The following is a 14894-nucleotide window of genomic DNA, read 5'->3' on the forward strand; positions in this document are numbered from 1 at the left end:
CTGTGACACAACAAGCAGTGTGATGTCCCAATGTATGGGTGCTTCTGGGCCACGGCCGTGGGCAGATGTTGGGTGCAGAGCCACTGCATCTGCTGGTGGCAGCTGCCAGTCCGGGTGATGCAATGGAGCGGGATGTGCTCTCAGGGACAGTGCAGTTGTGCTGGTTTGCCAGCATCCAGGGTTGGGAATGGTTTCTGTCTGAGTTGGCATTGGCAGGAGTTGGCAGTCGGTTTCTGTCTGAGTTGGCATTATCCATCCTGGCTGTGAAGGCAGGAGAATGTGGTCTGTGTGAGCTTTTCCTGAGGCTGTGCCAGTGGGTCTTACACCTGAGCCACTGCAATCCCGAGCCCTCCACCCAGCCACAGGCCTGGAAGCCAAGAGTGCCTCAGACCCTTCATGGATGGCTCCTGGGACAGGGAGGAGAAACATCCTGCTCCCCTCCCAGTTTTTCCCACAGGGCCCTCCCCACCCAAGAGCCTCACAGATGGAGAGAGGGTTTTCCATTTTTTACAGAATCCGTGTGAATACACGCATCTCTGTAGCGCTGAATTTTATGATGGCTCTTGGGCCAGGCAGGACTCCTGTGTACACCCTTGTATGTAGGGGCAGCAGTCCCTCCTTGCCCCAGAGCTGGGCAGGGACTGATGGCTGGCATCCAGCATCTAGTGCAAGCCACCTGTGGGCTCACAGGGAGCAGTTTGGCAGCAGGATGGGTGCTGCCAGGCTGGGCAGGCTGTGTGCAGCGCTGTGCATGGGGTTATTGAAAAAGTAAAGTGGTGGGATGAAGTCAGAGGGAGCTGTTGTGTATCCCAGGGCTCCAAATGGCCTCTGTGGTTGATGGAGGAGCCAGTGGATGAGAGCTGCTGGTGTGGGAGCATCCTCTGGGGTGCAGCCCCTCGCTGCTGAGCATCTGGAGCAGTGCTGGCAGTGCCAGGGGGTGGTGTGGGTGCTGCTGGCCCCAGCCCCGTGGCAGAGCTGAGGCCTCTTGGCTGCAGTGCTCCTCTCCAGCAATGGCCAAAGTCCAGCACCACCCCTCCCCACCCTCCCCTGCTTCCCAGACAGGAGAAAATCTCCCAGTAAGGGAGAGTGAGGCCAGCAGGGCTGTCCTCCAGTTTAACATTAACCCAACGGAAAGCAGGGCAGCAGTGGCTTGTACCAACTTCAGCAGCCAAGGAGCAAGGAGTCGTCTTGGGAACGACTTTTCCATCGTGGCTCCTCGCTGAGTCAGCACCTATCTCGCTTGTCAAACAGTTCCCAGCTTCCAGGAATATTAAACATTAAACAGGCGTCCCGCAGCTCCCGGGCCACTCCTCTTACCCGGCGTGGTGAAGAGGCGCGGGCGACAGCAGAGCTGGCATGGGCAGGCTGCAGCTGCCGCTTCCCAAGGAGCACCCACAGCATCCTCAGCTGGCTCAGAGCACCCACTGGGAGCTCGGTGCCCTGCCCAGGTGTGGCTTTTTCCCCGTGGGCCCGGGGCTGCCCGCGGGCGTTGGCGCAGCCCCGGTGCCGCAGCGTGACTCGCGCTGAGCAGGACCGGGCTGCCGCGTGAGCCGCCCCGTCACCGCATCACCCGATGCTCGCCCACCCACCCAGCGCCAGCGGGGCGTGGGTGCTCTTCCCTGCGCTTGTGAAAGCAGCAAGCTGTCCCCAGCATCTCCCAGAACAGGACAGAGGGTGGCTGGGGTGTCCCCGCGGTGAGAATGGAAAGGGTTCAGAGTAGGGGCAGCCTTTTTTTGGTGCTCCTGCAGTTCACGCTAGCAAAGACATGTCCAGGATTGAGGAGGCGCAGCCTGGACTCATCCGAGCCGAAGGAGGCAGCTGGTTGTCTGTGGTTCCATGCAGTGAGGGCTGCTGCGAGCACAGCCAAGGTGTGGTTCAGCAGGAGGTCACGCCAGATGGGGACTCATGAGGGAGGCCACACACAGCTCCTGCTGCAGACCTGCAGCACGGTGAGGAGACACCTGCACCCGCCGTCCCCGTGCTGCACATCCCATTGCTGGCTCAGCCATGGGTGCAGGACTCTGCCAGTGCCGTGTTGGAGTCGTGTCTCTGGCTTGGGTTGGCCCATTGTGGAGATCTGGTAGCCGCTGCCTTGGCACAGCTGCTGTGGAGTCATGTTTGGCTGGGTCATGTGTCAGTGTGTTGGGTCAGCTGGAAGTTAAATTAGTCCCCATCCATCTCCACGGCAGAAAGAATGTGGGAAATGCAGTGTTATGGTCATCCCCAAAGCTTCGTGCCTGGGAAGGGACATTTCCACACTGCTGAAGTTCAGCTGTGAGCCTGCCAGCCCCCTCCTGCTCTTTTTCCCATCCTTCCCAATGCCATCAGCCATCTTAAGGCGCTGGTCCTTGGGTTTGGGAGGTGCTGCGTTGGCAGCAGGTGGATAAGAGATGCCAAACATTGAAAGCATCCAACAGACATCCCATTGTCTGGCGCAAGATCTGCTGGGAGGGACGTAATAAATTATGCAATTTGCATATTGATGAATTTAATACTGACTTTGGCTTCCGAAGCATCAGGATCCTTGAGGGCTTCAGGAAACCTGAAGATCTTGAGGGTGCTTAAAGGGACTTTAAGGGTGCTTAAATGTACCTCTTCAAGCACCAACGAGTGCATGAAGCAGCTGCTGGGGTGGCAGTTCCACAGCTCAGCCTGGCGTGAAGGTCTCAGGAACAAGTGCTGGGTGCCCTTGTCCCCAGCCTTGTGCCTCTGCAGATTTTGGGGCATTGCACCCTTCCAGGAGTGTGATTTCACAACACCCGTGTGGCTCCACGGGCAGACATCATTGGGGTTATTTAGGGAAGAGTTCAAATGTGCTGATCTTGGTTTCCCCTGGGTGCCCAACCCTGGTCCCAGTGTGGAGGTGGGTTCCCTTCCCCTCTGATGGCACACACTGTGCAGAGCTAGAGCTGGGGCAGTCCCAGCACCATGATGAGTTTATTCCCCACACATGGCCCCGCCACACTTGTTTATTCATCCAAGGGTGAGCATGGAATGACCTTGAAATTTATAGGCTGAAGAGAACGCTGAAATAACAGCTAAAATAAACAAATCAAGCTGTAAAGCTTGAAAACTATGAACTGGCTTCAAAAAATTGGAGTCAGGAGGGAGAGAAAGCAGAGATGGCCTGGGCAGACATGGTCCCTGAGGTCTCAGCATAAGCTCAGAGCTGGACACGCTGAGGGTTGGACCTGTGGGCTTTGCACTCCTCCATCCCACCCTGTTTTGGTGGCACCATGGGGATGCCCCCCCATGTTTGCACAGGGCTCTGCACGGCTGGCTGAGTGTCTGCCAGGCAGCTCAAACAGCCAAGGGGAAGAGCAAGTGGTGAGGATGCAGGGCTGCCCTGCTGCTGGGCTGCTGAGTACCAAATCCCATCCAAATCCAGCCTCTCATCTTTCAAGTGACCCAAGGGCTGAGTTGGTGCACATGGTGCCTTGCCCTGGCTTTAGCACCTTGATAAAAGACAGTCCTTGAAGAAGAGCGTGAAGCTGATCTCCAACCCTGGATAAGCCCCACATCTGAGTTCTGGAGGGCAGCAAAAAATTTTTCATTTTCCAAATGAAATCTGAGCTGGTCCCTTCACTCCATAACACCCAGCTCTGGAGTCCATTTTCCCTCAGGTTTATTCTGGAGAGCAGCAAATTTGCTGGAAATAGCATGGGGATGAGGGAAAGTGGGCTCAAGAGTCTTGTTTGAATATGTAGTCCTATGGGTTGTCTTTGAGCCCAGATTCCCAGCCACGAGCAGCGGTCCAGCACGCTCCTCTCTGATGCAGAGGATGTCCTCTGGGTTTGGCAGCACAAAACAGGGCTGCAGGGTGTGGGGGAGCCCATGGGCCATTGAGACCATCCATGGCTGATGTTCTGGTTTGGTTCCAGGTTGCTGTCCCCCCGGCCCAGCCTGCTCAGCACCCCCAGCGATGCCAGGCTCAACTCCTCGCCGCAGAAACCGCTGGACCTGAAACAGCTGAAGCAGAGAGCTGCTGCCATCCCTCCCATTGTGAGTACCCTGCTGGAGAGGGCCAGGACTGGGAGCAGAGCCTGTGCCTCGTGCATGCTCTCCCTCTGGGCTCCGTGGTGTGCGTCAGGGTTCATGGATGTGCTCATCCCTGGGGATGGCCTCTGTTCCACAGGGAGCTGTGCCTGGGCGGTGCGAGCCCCCGGCCAGGCAAGGTGCTCCCTGTGCAGAGCGTGTTCCCAGCTGCTGGAGCAGCTCTGCCAGCAGCATTTGGATGTCTCTTGAGCTCTTTTATCAGAAAATCGTGGGAGGTCTGGACAGAAAAAGCTTCTCATTGCCACATGACTGCTGCCTCCCATTGCTTTAAAAAGAAGGAGTGCACGTTCCCAGCCCTGCACTTCATCTCGTGCTTGAGGGATATCACCTTCCTCACCCAGGAGCTTTGCTTGCTCCCCCTTTTTCACTGCCCAGTAGCCATGTACTGAAAGTACTGATACAGTGGCTTGGGCTGTGAGAAGAAGCATCCTGGTATTTCCAGCACTGGGTGGGCAGGGAGGAAATCCCTGCTTTGGGGTTCTCATGCTCAGGGAGGACCCATTCCTGATGCTTTTCCAGTTTCCCATATTGCAGCTTAAGATATGGCTGCTGTAATGTGACTTCTGGCAAAAGCTACAGGCACGTAACTGTAGATTAGAGGTTTTGTACAAGTCTGACTCCTTCCTGTAGTATCACCAGCACAAAGCTGGCACTCTTTGTCTTGGGCTTTTTTAATCTCCGGTGGCTAGTGAGCTTTGAAGCCCTGTTTGGGAAGACAGGGCTAAGATAGCGTGGAGCAGGGTCTTTTCATAACTCCTGATGTCTTCAAGATTGTTATGACTGTCAAGAGCATATGAAGAGTGTCACCAACTCTTCCTGCTTTGCAGATTTCGGAAGGTTTCTCCGAGGGGGTGTTGCAGAGTGGAAGCGCGAAGCCTCAGGTGCCTCCCCACGCCTTGGCTCTCTACCAGCAGCAGATCACGAAAGCCCACGAGTCTGCCCGCGAGGACGTGCCCCCGAGCAAGCTCTCCCAGTCCCAGCAGCAGCAGGCTGAGAAGGAGCAGCAGCAGCCCAGCAGCAGTCCCAGGGGGAAGAGCCGGAGCCCCGCTGTTGGTGACAAGGAAGGTAGGGCTGTGTGCGCGTGTTTATCCGCGCCCGCCGTGTGCAGCTGGACGCAGCCAGCAGCTTTCCCCCTCTTAGGTGAAAGCTTGTCTCGACCCCTGAAAGCTCTTTAATAGCATCTTGAGGCAGGACGAGAGAGGCATGGCTAATTTCCCATGTTCATTAGACGGTACATGATGTCTGATTGAGCCCACAGCAAAGGCCGGGCAGTGTGGAGCGCCGAGGAGGTGAAGATTGCCTTTATTAGCGTCTGCCATTCACCAGAGAGCAGAGGGGCCTGGAGGCATGCCAAGGCTCTGGGTACAATGGCTCTTTTCTACCTTGCTGGCTTTCTATAAAGAATGCTTTTAATGCACAGCAGGGACCATTATTTCATTTAAAATCAATGCTAATACTGTGACTCGGAGTCCAAAGGTTCCTGTAAAGATTCCCAGTGCTTTCTCCCCGGAATAGCTCTGATGTGGTTTGGCTGCCTAATGAGCAATTCAGAGGTTCCCACCGTAGAGCATCTGAAACATTATTAGCTTGATCACCTGGGGATCAAGGTTAAGGAGAGACGGGAAGTCCTGATGAGACCATCCTCTAAATGTGTTTTTAATCTGAGTGTTAGAGTCTGTTCCAGTTTGGAGTCTGTGTCCCTGCCCCCCATAGCCAGCCTGTGGCTCAGTTGTTAAGGAAGGTGAGAGGCTGTCACCAATGGCACAGCCAGGAGCCAGGAATGGGTACAGTGTCCACCAGTGCTGGATCCTGAACAGGAATGGGTGCAGCTGCAAAAATCACCTGCTTGTGCATGGAAGAGGAGGGTGGATGAGACTGCACTGAGTAGGCACCGGGCTTGGGCTGTGATCTTTGCTGGAAAATCACTGCGCTAGGTCAGCCTGGGGCAGGCAGGATTGTAGCAGCCTGCTCTGCAGTGTCCAGGCCAGGTAGTTATTCCTCAAGCTGTCACGTCCCTCTGGACAGAAGGGTGTGCTTGCAAGAAGAATCGGTTGCTGGCAGCTGGCCACAGTTTTTTCAAACAATAAATAGCACCATGTGTGCATCACACCTTCAGCATGTTTTGCATATAAGCAGGGAAGGTGACTGCTCACCTTGCAACAAAGGGAGTTTCCCCTAAGTCCTGGTGTTGCCACCCGTGAAGTCCCATTTCCAGCAGATCTTCTCCTGCTGTGCTCCTGTTTGCTGCCCAGGTGGAACAGTTCCCCTTCCAGCTCTTCCCCCCCCAGTGGCAGGTAATCATGTTTGATCTCCTGTGCCATAATCCTGGGCAGATCTGATGCTGCACTGCTCAGCTTCCTTGTGAGCTGGGTGCCACAGCCAGCACTCCAGCCTAGAGCTCTGCATTGCCCGTGTCCCAGGGCTGCAGCTCCAGCTTCCTCCTGGCCACAGGAGGATGAGGAGGTGGGGCAGATTAGTGGGTATGAGGTATAAGGCAGGATTTAGGGGTTGAAGTCACCCACTCCATTCCATGGCCTGCTGGCACCATTTTCAAATCCAAGGATCTGTTATCCAGGTGGATCTTTTGTTGCTTTGTTCTCTGCAAAGCACTAATGGTATGAAGCACTTTATTCTCTCCTCTGTGCAGCTCTGAATCTTTCATGTTAATGAAAGTAATTATGCCTCCCTATATCCCTGCAAACATCTCAGCAGGTCTTGGGCTCCAGCTGTGTGCTCTTCAAGCCCTGTGTGGCTGTGCATCTGTGCTGGGTGCCACAGTGGGTCTGGAATGCATGTGGACCCCAGGGAGACATAGGCTGGTGTCCCCTGTTCATGATGGGAACAGCAGCAGGTTTGTGATGAGTCACCTGTAGGGGAGAAATTAACTCCCCCAAAACCCTGGTTTCAGTTCCAGTATGGACTCAGGCACTGTCTCAGTTCTGTCTCTGCCTCTTGGAACACGTCCTGGCTGTGGGTCAGGGGTTAGAAGGGAGATAGCCAGATAGTCCTGGCAAATCTGTGTGCATCCTTTCCCTCCCCTGCTCTCCAAGGCATCCCAGTGAAGTGGCAAGCATCCAGCCTGCAGACATCGTGCTGCCACATGGCTTGGAGCTGAGAGGGAGAGTCCAAGCCCAGCCTGCAGAGCCCTCTGGAGAGCAGCCCTGTGCAACCTCTCAGCCAGGGGCTGACTGAGCAGGTACTCCTGTTCCTCCCTGGCTCGATAAGAGAGCTTGAACTCCTGCAACCGCTCCGGAGATCAACATCCTTCACTCGAGCCGTCCTGGATCCGCTTCAAAGCCGAGTCTTGCACACATCCTGGCCGAGGCGTTGGCTGCCTCGCCGCCGCTGGCTGCGGCTCTATTGCCTTGGAGGGTGGCCAGCCAGCCAGCCATACCTTCCTGAGCACTGCCCTGCCTTCCAAGAGGAGCTGCTGCTCACGGGGCTGGGCAGAGGCAGGCAGCCCTGCCTGGATCTCCCCGGCAGGCAGACGGATCCCTTTCGCCGGTGCCGAGTTGCCGGCGGGCGTATCTTCGGTTATCGCAGCGCCAGCGGCGTGTTCTGTGTTGATTTAGTTGTGTTTCATTTGGCCTTTGGAGGCGATGGGGAGCCAAGAGCATTAATTTGGATGACGGATCATATAAACTCTGACTCCTTCGCTCCCATTCCAGGGACTTGATAAACGGTAATAGGAACTCTCTCTTCCCCGTGTAAGTGCTATTTTATCAAAAGCTGGCTGAGTTATAGCCACCCTCTAATGCGGGGGCAATTAGGAACTGGCCACATTTCACAGGCTGGAGAGACTCACAGGGGAGGGGACGGCTCCCAAGCGGAGGGGAGGAGGATGAGGCTCTCCAAGAGCCATCCAGGGTGCACGTAGCCTTGGCTGACAGTGCCTTGGCGTCGGGAGCATCTTCAGCTGGGAGATCCCAGCGCTGTTTGCCCCCACGCAGCAGAGCCGGGGCCAAGGTGAAGGGGAGAAGATCAGGGAGTGTTGGATGTGCCAGAGACTCTCCATCAGCAAGGAGGATGTGCTTGGATTCCCCTCTGTTGGCAGGATGAAGGGATCCTCTCTGAGACCCTACATGGGGACAGAAGAGGCCACAGCCAAGGTCTGGTGCCACCAGGCTGCAGAGGTGTAAGTGCCTGCACACCTCTGTGTGCCCAGAATGGATTTCTTCTCTCACTGAAGCAGACAAGAATAATCTCCCAGCATCTGAGTACCCTGAGCATTAATAACGATAATGTAGTAAAGCCTCATTAAATTGGGCCTCTGATAATCTACTTGCCCTATTATTAGGCTTAGCAGGATTCAGCATCTATTTTTATCAAAAATTGATGGTTAAAGGCTGGGTTCATTTGTGATTGCTATTGTTTACTGCCCAGTTTCTAATTTCTGGTCAATGTGAATGTTGCACAGGTGGATAGGAGGAAGGGCAGTACAAAATGAAGTGTTTATTGATTACAAACAAATCCTACCAAACCTGCCTCTAATCCATCCAGAAAAGGCTGTCTCATCCATCTGCTCAGCCAAGCGTGAGGATGCACTTGGCATAGAGCTGGTGCAAATGAAGCCTCTCTTCTTCTCAGCATCTTTCAGCACACGGCAGGGTTCAGGTGTCCCCAGCACAGCTCCTCCATCATTAAGCTCTTCTTGGCCTCCCACCAGCCTTTTTATAGCCAGGATGACCCCAGCCTGGTACCCAGGGTGCCCTGAACCAGGTAATTTTGGGAAGTTTTCCTGCCTCACAGAGAACCAGCCTCCCTCATTTCCCTCATTTGGTTGTTCCACAGAGCCTGTCTCCATCTTCCTTTGCCTTTGACAGTCTGGAGCAGCGTGCTTGTCCCAGGTGTTCAGAAAACATTCCTGTGTTATTCCCTTGCTGTCTGAGAAGCTGATGCCATTTTTTCTGACCCTTTCACACAACCTACAAGTGGTTTATAGCCAGTCTCTAAGAGCAGCTGAGCTTTCACATCTCTGTGTGATGTGGGGATGAGCCTGTCCCTGGTGTGCTGGCATTGCAGTGGTGCTGGCAGTGGCTCTGCAGGCACCCTGTGCCCAGCTGCACAGCACAGTGCAGTCACCAGTGAGCCCTCTGGATATCCCCCATCACCAGAGGGATGCCAGCATTGCTACTTCTTGGACTGAAACCATCTCCTGTGCTTGCAGCTGGCTCTATCTCCCCTATCCATGCTCACAGGGACCCTCACTCGTGGTGGCCACTGACCATGCAGTTTCTTTGTGTGTGTTTTGCAGAGAAGTCCGTGCATTTCTCAGCCATTGCAGAGGCTCAGAAGCTGAGTGCCGAGTCGATGGCTGCCTCCTGCTGGCCCCCTGTTCTGTCCTATCCCCGGGATGTGATCAAAACTTCTCCCCAGGCAGAGCCCCACTTGTTCCAGTATAACCCACCAGGCAAGTAAAACCCGCTGGCTGCATGGAGTGCCCTCCCCTGCCTGACCTGGGGCTGGGCACAGAGGCTGTGCTTAGAGCCAGCACCACAGGTTGGGCAGTTTAAAGGTCCCAGCGTGGTCAGGTGTGTGTCCCATCTCTGGCTGGGCAGGTGTAGGGATGTGGTTTGTCACAGAGCAGTGTGGGTGGAAATTTGGACAGGTTTTATCCCTTAGTGTGCTGTCCTCTCTGGCTGGAGAGCAGACAGGTGGGGCACAGCTCATCCTCTGGCTGCACAGGGGACAAGGCAGTAATTTAAACTATTCAGTCCTTTCCAAAATGTGTGACTTGGAGCCTCGTGCAGGCTCACAGCCAGCCAGGTCACTGCATCCAGCCCCTGCTCCCTCCTGTGCCCCTTTGCTCTCCTTTGCCTGCAGCCACTCTGCCTGCCCTCAGTCTCACTGATTTTTGTGCTCTCCTCACAGGACACCCCATCCCACTCAACCTGCATGAGAGCTCTCGTTCAGGGCTGCAGAGATTAGCCAGCATCTCCAACCCTCCTCCCCTCATCTCCTCCACCAAGCACCCCTCGGTGCTGGAGCGATCCGTCGGATCCATTTCCCAGGTAGGCCATTCCTAGTGTGAGAGGTGGAGGTGCCTCAGGGACCATCAGCTGCTCCTCACCTTTCCTCTTGCCCCACAGGGAATGCCCATCCAGCTCCACACACCCTACAGCCCCGAGCACGCCAAGGTCCCCGTGGGTTCCATCACCATGGGCCTGCCACTCACCATGGATCCCAAGAAACTGGGTAAGGAATTGGGAGAGGAGTTTCTCACATGCTCTGAGAGCAGGAGGGAGCAGGCTTGCCAGAAACAGGGGAAAGGAGCAGCACAGGGCTCAGCAAGGGAGCACAGAGAGGACTGCTAAGAGGATGAAAGGATTAGTCCATCAGGGGAGCAGAGACACAGGGAGCTAAATTGGTTCGGTATAAGGAAGCAACAACTCGGTCAGGGACGCCTCCCAGCCTATAAATACCCTTCAGGTAATACTGTGATCGAAGGAAGGAAATATATTGTTGCTCCTCAGGCTGGTAGGATGAAGAGTAAATAGCCTGAAGTGAACAAAGAAAGTGTTTAGTCTGCAGATTTGGAAGCTTTTCTTAACAGCAGGAGGGAACGGGTGAGGGATCAAGCCTGGCTCCAGAGGAGAGATAGGAGTTCTGTTTCCCACTGTGTGTGGATCCTGTTATGGACCAGCACAGGATTTTCAGTGTTAACTCTGGTCCTGGTGTGGGCAGTGCCAGGGCAAAGGATCTTCCCTGGGGAAGATCCCAAAGAGCTGGGAATGTCAGAGGTGCCAGGAAGGTGCTGCCTCACAGCCAGGAGCTGTGATCCCGTGTCCTGCACCTGTGCTGATCCATGGTTAATGTTTTCCAGTGCCTTTTCCTGGAGTAAAGCAGGAACAACTTTCTCCTAGAAGCCAGGCCAGCCAGCCCGAAAGTCTGGTTCTGCAGCCGTCCCAGGAGGGCTCCATCCTGCGGGGTGAGCACCCAGCTGTGGGCAGGGAGGGGTGCTGGCACTGCCCAGCCTGGGCACTGCCACACTGGCTGCAGCTGCCCAGTCATCTCAGGTTTGATTTCTGGAATTGTGCCCAGCCCAAGGGGTCTCTGACTCCTTTCTCTGCCTCCCCACCATTGATTCTGGTGGAGGATTTGTGTTCAAGGGGCACCTGAAAATCTGTTGCTTAAGACGAAGCAATGCCTGTTTAAATTACATTAATTGGTATTTTCATGCTTTTCCTCGTTGCTGCTGCAGCTGGACAGGGACCCCATTTTGGTTAAATACTGCCCTCATGGGTTTCTTTCCCCATTAACCAGGCAGAAGAAAAAAAATGCAAAGGTTTCTGGTTTGTGAAACCCCCCAGTGAGACAAGCTGGGAGGCTGAGTGTGGTGGGCTGGCTCCAACCCAGGACAGATCTGTGTGAATGAACTCCAGCCACCCTGAGCTGCATCTCACCACAGATCTGCTCTGATCACATCAGGAGAGGCTGAGCCAGGCTGTGCTTTCTCCCAGGCTCATAAATCTGCCTGGCACCTCCACAAAGACAGCAGGGAGCTGATAGCCTCAAAATACCTACATTTCACCTCCTCTCCACCCCACACTCACAGGGATGGGTTTCTCAAGAGTCTTGGCACAAGGGGTTCTGCAAGGCTTGGGATTGAACACTGGCAGCTCTTGGAGGGTACCAGTACCACAGAGACTGGGTCAAACCCTGCACTTAGTAGTCTCAGCCCCATGGGTTTTGTGCTGAGCAGCAAATCCAGCCCCCAGCTCACAGAGTTTTGTGTCCTACAGGTACTTCCCTCAGCTCTGCCTCGGGAGGAAGCATCACCAAAGGAACACCCACATCCAGACCCCCTCCGGAGTCGCCCATCACCTACCGAGGGTCCATCACACATGTAGGTCCCTTGGGTGCTGCACATGGGCTCTGGGGGTTTGTGGGGCACACTGGGCATGCAGGACAGGGCTGTGGAGCAGCTCTGTGATGCTCCCACCCCATGGAGCCCCTCAGAGAGGTCTGGAAACAGCCCCCACTTGGGATGGCTTGAGCTGGGTCCCGTGAGTGGACACTGCAGAAGAGCAAGGGCCCAACAAACAGCAGCCTTACACCACCTTTAAACCCAGCTTTGCCTTTTGTAGCTATCAAGAGCAGAGACAAAAGCAGCTGTAAATGGCTCTGGCAAGATCATCTTGCCAGGGCAAAGAAAGTGGAGCAGAGCAAAGGAGATGGGTGGAGGGCCCAGGCCAGGTGGAGGAGGGAGGAGTGAGGGGCAGGTAAGGTAGCAAGAGCTCCTGCCAGGGCTGAGCCTGCTGTGCTGGGGGTCCTGCCCAAAGGCTCTTCAGCAGGAAGATACTTTGGCCTTAATCTCCACCATCCATCTTCAGAAGAGCAGCTGGCAAGCGGGCGATAGTTTCTTGCAGTGTGAGTTATTGCTCATCTGGTAACAGAGCAGAGAGCATTAAAAAAAAAATCTGTTTCCCGTGGGGATTTTATCTGGCCATCATTCAGATATTTAAAGATGTTCAGGCTCCCATTTTTGCCTGTCTTCTTCAAGGAGGGATGACCATGTTTGCTTTGGCCCTGGGGACCTGATCCTGAGTCCTGGCCCAGAGCAAAAGCTTGGCTTGCCTGGTGCCCTGTGTCCAACAACTGCCAGGAGTGGGTGCTCAGGGGCTGTAAATAATCAGAGCAAACACTTGCTCTGTCCTCTCAGATGCTCCTGCAGCAGCTGTGGGCAGCAGTGGGTGGGCATGAAGGACCTTGAGTACCATATGCCACTTCAGGAGATCAGTAGAGTTTGTTGACTGTTCTGCATGCAGTTAATGAACCCAGCCAGCTAATGAATCCATCCAGATTCCTTTGTTTGGCTTGGGATTAAGGTACCAAGCCCAGACCCAGGGCTTTGCCTGGTTCTCCTGCTGGCCCAGCAGCCTGCATCCCTCTGCTCCTGCTGGGGAGGGGCCCCCTGTTCTGGCAGCAGCTCCTGGTACCAGAGCTGATACTTGATCTCAGATTAGTCATCCAGTTCACAGGAAGCAGATCTTGAATATATGCTCTCTGCTCTGAAGCCATCTGTCATCACTTGCTTTCACATCCCCTTGGAGCACATCTGTGGAAGGGAGGTGACTTTACCTGGGGCTGGGAGATTCAGGTGCCCAGATCCACTGGAAGGGTGAATCACCACAGCACTGAACCCACACACTGGTATATCCTGGCTTTTGGGGACTGCTGCTACTCTGAGGGCTTGGTAAAGACCAGGGGTGGGGAAAGAGCCAGAGTGGCACAACCTGGAAGCACCAGCAAAACTGGCAAGGACATCACATCCCCGAGGCTTCCCCAGGCATCAGTGCCAGGGCTTGCTGGGGTTACATGAGCTGAGCAGACAGGTGTCAGTCAGGAGTGTCACTCTGACAGCATCACTGTGCCTTCCCAGAGATGGGAAAGGGGACTGTCACCCCATGGTGGCTGTTCCCAGTTGGCACTGATGGGTCACAGTGGCAGAAGGGGATGGGACATCCTCAGGGGCATCCAGCTCTGTGTGTTTTGAAGGGAATTCAGGGGCAGGTGCCGTGAGCTGTGTCTGCTGAGGCGAAGGAGAGGTTTCATTTCCCACTGGTGTATGTGTGGGGAGCCTGCTGCTGTTGCTGTTGGAGAGCTGAGGCAGGCTCTGCTCCCCGACCTGCTCCAGGAGCGGTTTCGGTGTCGCCTGCCGTCTCGCCCGGGCGCGCTGCCAGCCGCCAGCTCCCGCACGCAGGCAGCTCACTGAAGGTCACACTGCTGCCAGCAGATGTGCCTGGGTGGGCAGGACAGCTCTGTGGCTCCCGTGCCAAGCTGGGGAAATAGGCTGCAGGGAAAAAGCTGATGCTGGAGCAGTGCCTGCTGTCACTGCTGTCACAGGGTGTCCCTAAGGGAGCACCAGCCCTGTCTCCCAAACCAGGTATCTTACTCCAAAACACACAGGAGTGACAGTTGCTGTTTTGGAGGTCTGTGCTCTCCTCATCCCCTGCCTCTTCCCAGCAGCCTCACACAGATCACGTCCCTTTTTACCGCTCCTCGTTATCATTCTCATCAATAATTAAGCCGCAGGTCCCTCTCTGCTGGCTGCGCCAGGAAGCGGAGGCCGGGTGCGCTCCCTGCGCTCGGCTTCCCGCGAGGAACAGCCTGTCCCCGCACGGCGTTGGCTTAATTGGTTGTGACACTGTTAAATATGGATCTTGGTGGCTTTCCAAGGGCACCCCGGCAGAAGTGCTGTACAAAGGAACCATTACCAGGATAATCGGAGAAGACAGCCCCAGCAGAGCGGAGAAGGCGAGGGAGGATGCCGTGCCCAAAGGACATGTCATCTACGAAGGGAAGAAAGGCCACGTGCTGTCCTACGAGGGTAAGTCCTAATCCTCTCTGCTTTTTTAGGGCAGGTGCCAGGGGTTTCTGCCACTGTGCCTGGGGCTTGGGAGCTATTTGAGGAAAGGCTGGCAAAGTACGAGGGTCCAGCTTCGTGTCTTTGCTTCCAGTGTTTCTCTCCCTTCCCTCCCTGGTGCCCTGTGTCCGTCTGTCCCGTGTGGTTATCTTGTTTTAGAGATGGCAGGCAGGGTTGCAATGATTTTGGGAAACAGGGAGAAGGAGAGGACCAGATAGGAAGGTGTGAGCTTCATCCCTAGCACCCTGTGCTGGAGGGGGACTGATTGAAAACATTATGGGAGCACTCCCAAACTCTTGGGCCAAGGTGGACTCAAAAGCCTGCAAGATGGAGGCAAGTCAGGTAGTTCAGCATAAAGTTACTTGGATGTCAGGTTCTCACCTGCATTGACTTGGGCACTGTGAGGCTTTTCCAGCATGGGGCTGCCCTGCAGGAATCCTCCTGGACCCAGCCTCAGTGTCTGGTGAGTTTT

At 55.1% G+C, this 14894-nt stretch overlaps 1 protein-coding gene across 13 annotated transcripts in view; it reads left to right on the forward strand.

Moving 5' to 3' along the window:
* The window catches only part of NCOR2 (nuclear receptor corepressor 2), a 222099-nt gene that overhangs the window by 186253 nt on the left and 20952 nt on the right, over nucleotides 1-14894 (forward strand). For all 13 annotated transcript variants that reach the window (XM_033075721.1, XM_033075717.1, XM_033075716.1 and 10 more), the window contains 8 exons: nucleotides 3882-4002; nucleotides 4884-5121; nucleotides 9311-9466; nucleotides 9928-10067; nucleotides 10146-10251; nucleotides 10880-10984; nucleotides 11799-11902; nucleotides 14236-14386. In XM_033075721.1, coding sequence (XP_032931612.1) covers nucleotides 3882-4002; nucleotides 4884-5121; nucleotides 9311-9466; nucleotides 9928-10067; nucleotides 10146-10251; nucleotides 10880-10984; nucleotides 11799-11902; nucleotides 14236-14386 — 1121 coding nt within the window. The remainder of the gene's footprint in view (nucleotides 1-3881; nucleotides 4003-4883; nucleotides 5122-9310; nucleotides 9467-9927; nucleotides 10068-10145; nucleotides 10252-10879; nucleotides 10985-11798; nucleotides 11903-14235; nucleotides 14387-14894) is intronic.

Source organism: Catharus ustulatus, chromosome 18 (assembly GCF_009819885.2).
Source record: "Catharus ustulatus isolate bCatUst1 chromosome 18, bCatUst1.pri.v2, whole genome shotgun sequence".
Taxonomy (NCBI): Eukaryota; Metazoa; Chordata; class Aves; order Passeriformes; family Turdidae; genus Catharus; species Catharus ustulatus.